Source organism: Hemiscyllium ocellatum, chromosome 5 (genome assembly GCF_020745735.1).
Source record: "Hemiscyllium ocellatum isolate sHemOce1 chromosome 5, sHemOce1.pat.X.cur, whole genome shotgun sequence".
NCBI lineage: Eukaryota > Metazoa > Chordata > Chondrichthyes > Orectolobiformes > Hemiscylliidae > Hemiscyllium > Hemiscyllium ocellatum.
In genome coordinates this window covers 28,069,561-28,075,560 of record NC_083405.1, presented here as the reverse complement: position 1 = coordinate 28,075,560, position 6,000 = coordinate 28,069,561, and the positions used below count along the sequence as shown (strand labels likewise).

At 36.7% G+C, this 6,000-nt stretch overlaps 1 protein-coding gene across 1 annotated transcript; it reads left to right on the top strand.

Moving 5' to 3' along the window:
- Positions 1–1,130: 1,130 nt before the first annotated feature.
- On the top strand, positions 1,131–3,040 carry LOC132815646 (homeobox protein Hox-A4). The gene is made up of 2 exons (XM_060824618.1): positions 1,131–1,573; positions 1,925–3,040. The coding sequence occupies exons 1-2, from the start codon at positions 1,156–1,158 to the stop codon at positions 2,248–2,250; spliced, it is 744 nt and encodes a 247-aa protein (XP_060680601.1). The 5' UTR covers positions 1,131–1,155; the 3' UTR covers positions 2,251–3,040.
- The last annotated feature ends 2,960 nt before the right edge of the window (positions 3,041–6,000 follow it).

The following is a 6,000-nucleotide window of genomic DNA, read 5'->3' as shown; positions in this document are numbered from 1 at the left end:
GTAAAGGTGCAACAGAATCATTTGAAATCTAATTGATGCATTTAATATTTATTTATACAGGGGTTTGAAAGGAAGTTTTGCTAGCAATTTCAAATGTACAATGGAAAGAAAAGGTCACTGGATGTCTTAAAATAGAGTTTGTATTCAAATGAATCGTTTTACTGAGTAATTGTGATTGCTGTATTTTTCAAAGATGATGCGAATGATATCTGCTAAATTTGGTATCTCAGACATCAAAATATTCGTTATTTTATGCAAATCAATTTTATAGCGCCTGAAAAACTAACAGGAGACTATTTCATTAAATAAGCCATATTAAAATCGAACAATTAAACGGTAATATATTTTAAACAAGATTTATTAGGCTAAAAATCTCAATTGATTATATAACATTTACGCAGTATATACATCTGCAGTAAAGGAAGAAAATCCTCTAATGCTGCCTTAGTAATTTAACTCTTCAGTACATATTTTGAGTTCATATGAGCCCCTGCAAAAGGTATTCGCTTTTATCTGGGACTTTAAAATGCTTGTGTTTCATTGAAACAAACCAAGAATTTTCGCAATTATATGAAAATTCTTCTTGCAAGCGATGAACATTAGAATGCCTTTGACAGCATCCTTGCACTAAAATGGACAAGCGTGTGCAATGAACTCTGGTAATTATTGTCCCAACTGTCTTCGTTCCCCCCCTCGAGAATGTTCTGAAGCAATTTGTTTTGTACAGAAGCATTCTTCTAAAAGAGTAAACTATTTCAAACAGTAGCGGATCTCTATTGAACACCATCTTTTGATGTTTTTTGCGTGAAACATGTATTTGCAAAATTTGCATTCGATAAAACATCATAACATCATTATCCATTTTGGACGATTTTAAAATGAACGTTTTCCTGATTGTTCCAAATTTTCCCTTTTTATGCAAAAGCATAATTTCAGGGGAAACGAGATTTTGAATGATAATATGGAATTTTTGACTGGACTCCATGCATTCATCATTGGTGTATTTCCTTATCCGGGACCCACAGGCAATCACCCCATTGGCTGCTTGCATCACATGAACAGCTAACTTTATACACTTGACAGCAAGTAGGAGGGTTTTATGGAACAGAAAAACGACAACGCGAGAAAAATTAGTATTTTGCACTTCAGAAATTAATGACCATGAGTTCGTTTTTGATAAACTCCAACTACGTTGAGCCAAAATTTCCACCTTGTGAGGAATATTCTCAAAATAACTACATACCAAGCCAATCTCCTGAATACTACGAGCGGCCGCGGGACCCTGGATTCCATCATGAGGCACTATACCCACAATCAAACTACCCAGAGCCGACCTACAGCTTCAACAATGTCCAAGGCACTGGCAACCAAGACATGTCGCAAAGGGGTCATGTGCAGTCGCAGGCTAGCCTCCAAAATCACATACCGAGACAGAATCAGCTTTGTGAAGTGGTCCCAGTAGCCACACCAGCTTTGTGTAGCCAGAATGCGAAAAATCCCAGTGCCCAGAAAGGTACTCTCAGCAAAGAACCCATAGTTTACCCGTGGATGAAGAAAATTCACGTTACAACCGGTAAGTAAGTAAAGCTAACTGAAACAATTAAAATTCAATTGAAGTCGGATGTGCGGAACCCTTTCTGTAACTAGTCCTTTCATGAGATTTACGATCACCTAACTGTTAGGTCGGTAATTACAGCGCCCATAAATTTCATTGCCCTGGATCTTGCTCCTGGCCATGTGTCTTTGATGCTTTTCTAACCTAAATATCCAGAGCCATTTTATTGCAGTAGATTGTACGCCTTTGTCAGAACACTTAGAGAAAAAAAGTATTGTCTTTTAGAATCTTCATTCACGTGCATCTAATCACATTATCAGATTCGTGGCTGTGTCTGTATTTATGTTTGGATACTTTTGTTTTGTTCAGTGAACCCAAATTACACTGGAGGAGAGCCCAAACGGTCTCGAACTGCTTACACGAGACAACAAGTATTAGAGCTGGAGAAGGAGTTCCATTTTAACCGTTACCTAACCAGGCGTCGACGCATTGAGATTGCACACACTCTTTGCCTGTCTGAACGCCAGGTGAAGATCTGGTTTCAGAACAGAAGGATGAAATGGAAGAAAGATCATAAACTGCCTAACACTAAGATGCGTTCTGCTAGCTCATCATCTTCTACAAGCCAGCAAACACAAGTATCCTCCCAGGGCCCACAGCCAGATGGTTCAGCACCAAATTCATCAAGTCTATAGCTGCTTCGTCTCTCCAACCCCTCTCCCACAACATAGTTTGGACCTAAATGTGTTTGCCACATTACTGACTTGAATGAGGTGGGATTTCTTGCAGCGATATTTTTCCAGGGTAGGTGCTGTTAACCCCAAAAGGGGCAAGCATTACTGTTCTGTTAACCCATTCCCTGCAGACTTTCAAAGTGTTTTCTGTTTGATAGGATACATTGGGTATCCTTCATTACCTCCACATGAACTGATATAAGGTTCTGTCAAAGTGGCTTCTTCCATGATATTCAAAGCAAAAAGAAAAAAAAGGACAGTGAATAATAGATATTGTGAGGAACTGTAAGCGTCATAATCACAACTAGTGTAGTCTGTTGGAATATTTGTGAGAATTTAAGAATAAATCTGTTTTAGAAAATGAGAAAGGCAGCAATATGTGTGGATGTGGAACATGGTTTTAGAGCAAATAAACTGTCCAGATGCTACATATATAGGAAATAAATTATGTCGCCAGCGCTATTTAAGGTGTTTTTATTTTAAACCTGTATTCTCTATATAGTCGTGTTACTGATATCACGAATGTGCAAGGATCTTATACAGAGATTTCAAATGAGTGGTTGTATATTTAACAATTTTGGTACAGTCCAAACTGTGACGAAACCATACAAATCATTGGTAAGATTTGTGTATTTTTCTGTGGATATTTCAGTGTGCTATGTGCAGTGCCAAATGTTGCTAAAACGAAAGACAAAAATTGCAGTGTAAAATCAAGCCACAGGCTTTAAATAAAATGTTAATTCGTGGACCAGCTCAGCTTTTATGTGTACAAATTACTTCCAGTCAGGATTTAGCGAACGCAGAGCGAATTATTTTCTCGAATCCATAATGGGACTATGCGTTTAACAGATTTACTTTCAGTACATTTTTGCTCACATTCTTATTTTCAAAATAAAACCTCGTAACTCCTCCCCCCAGGTCCCTCAACAACCTCTCCCGCTGCCCCCACTCCCTCCCCCTTCACATTCACACGCAGCAAAATATTTTGCGTGGTTCTGAAGAATAACTGGGCGAAAGAGGATAAATTACTACATGGATCTACAATTCATCTTTCTACAGCCTCTCCACATCAAGTTCTACGTCACCGAGTCGTAAATAATGCAGTAAAATGTGAAGCTATCAAACAATAAATTATCGATAAGGTGGTAAACCCATTTTTTATGGCCATAGACTCAACATTTCTGATCCCGAAATAAAATGCTATTATGTGGGATTATTTTTAATTTCACTTTGCATTCTGTTGTGCTTTCTCATGCATTACATAATGGAATGTGGCAATTGCATTTTAAATATAAAAATGCAATCATTGTTTGCCTTATTATGCTTAATAATGGCTGATAAACTATAAATTGCAAGACTAAATATTCCAATATATACTTTGACTTCATTTTGTTAATCTTAGGGGAAGGGCGTTGAACAATTAAGCAAGAGTTACTACACAGAACATAAAATTGTAACTCGTGACTTCAAACATTATGAAGGATGATAGTTCTATTATGATCTATTTTATTGATTGCGAAAAGGCAGCACAAGCATCAGATTTCCTAGGGAAAAGAAACAGCACACTGGAGGTTTTATCGTGGAAGAAGCAATGGACTTCTTCAAAAACATATTATTGATTTTGATACATCTGTATGTCCCAGCAACATTTAATGCTCACAGCAGAAAAATTCGTTCATGCCTATCTTTTTTCTCTTGGAAATTTTTAGCATTATAAGTACAAACATAGAATTGAGAAGAACACACTACGTTAGCGGCGGAGAAAATATACATATTGGCTGCATTTTCTTCTAAAACTTGTTTAAAACTGAAGTACACTATAACAAACCAAAATTTTTCACAAAAATGTTTTGTTAATTTCGATAGGGAGTATACGAAAATTGACTCCGTTTCCACATCTCCTTTAGAAAAAAGAATATATTTTGCTACCCAGAATTGTTGCGCTTTTACAAATGACAAACAAAAACTGCTCACATTATCAGACATAGACGGGTTTAAATATGTTTTGTATTGCGGTTTAAGAGGACTGCAAAAGTATATAGAAAGACAAAGAATCGCACGATGAGAAACTTCACCCCCATTAGGCAGTCGTGCTTGCTTATCTGTAAAAGGAATTTTAAACAGATTGAAAATACCAGATTTTGCTCGGAATCATTAATCACCTCATTCAATAAATACTTCTTTGTATACTTCAACAGCAAGTCTGAAGGGCGTTCTTTTGGAAAAGTGTGTGGACACATTGGATTCTCCTGAATAAAATGTGGCCATCTCGACGAACACCATTTTTCCCCACTTGGAGCAGTCCTGGAGTCTCTTGCTGGACCATTTTTATTACCACAGAAAATTATACGTACGTTATCTGAAGTAAAGGGTAATTATTACCTTCAAGCCTGTTTTGGAAAGGGCAAGTTTACTAAAACTTACCCTTTATATGGCAAAACTTTAGCTGTGTTCAGCAAATGAAAACCCTTTTGCATCTTTACTTCCTTTCTCTTTGATGTTTGTGGTTTATTGTAAATCGAACGGTCTTTTGTAATAAAAAGTTGCATTGTTTGTCAACGGCTGGGCAACCAGAGTGAGTTCACCGAGAGGACAGATTTTCTGACCGATTAGCCGCTTTTAGCGGGGCAGACTGACCCCTCAAACCCTTGACCTTTAAAAAAGGTCTCTTTCTACCATTTCCTACGCCTACAGATAGGGGTTAAAATGTACCTTGTTTAAAACAAAACTGACAAAAATATCCAAATAACATATCCTGGAAACTTGAATTTACGTTTATGTTGATAATGAGTGAAATGGTTTTCTAAATATAGTGTATCTATACATATATAACTAATTTATAAAGTACATTTTATTCTATGGCAATTGCCTGCGTAAAAGAGTATTTGGTGATAATTTATTCGTAAGCTGCAAAAGTCTGTTTAAACACAATTCTTGTGCTTAGTGAGAAACAATGTTTGTTTTAGGTCGTTTGGTTAATAACGTTTTGTAGCTAATTGTTGGTATAATCTAAAAGAATGGTTCAAATCCTTTCCTTGTTACAGTGAGATAATACATCCATTAAGAAGGCTCTTTTTTCTGATTATTGAACAGAGAAGTAACTAGTATGTTTTGCATCAAATATAAGATTGCTTTTCAGGAACAATATGTGTGCGTGTAGTTCTTTGTGGCCGGCATTTTGGAAATTTATTGGTAATTGCTTTAATAAACAAGTATGCAATAATTTCTGTTTTGTTGATTAGAAAACTATGGTACACGCATATGTAAATGTATTTTTCGGCGAAGTCAAACACGACAATTTGAGTTTAAAGCTCATCTAAGACAATAAGCGAAATTGTCACCAACCATGACATTCACTGGGTCTATTTCTAATCAACTGTACAACATCATATTCGTTGTCTATGCAGTATGTTAATCATGGGGTCGCAAATACCAGACACGATACAAAACTAATACACATTTGAGTGGTATAATAAAGAATCGACTGTGGCTAGTAAGGGTCGATTTAGTGTCAAATTTAGCAGCCTCTGGGGGATGTAAAGGCATATATGAAAGAGTTGGCCTTACATGTGACTGTTATATATGCGGGGTACTGTAACAGTGAGCTCAATATCAAAATGTCAGGCAGACAATAAAGACAGCTTGAAGAAATGCCCAAGAATATTGGACTGAGGCAGTTCGAACTATAGGTGACACAAATGGCAGACCTGT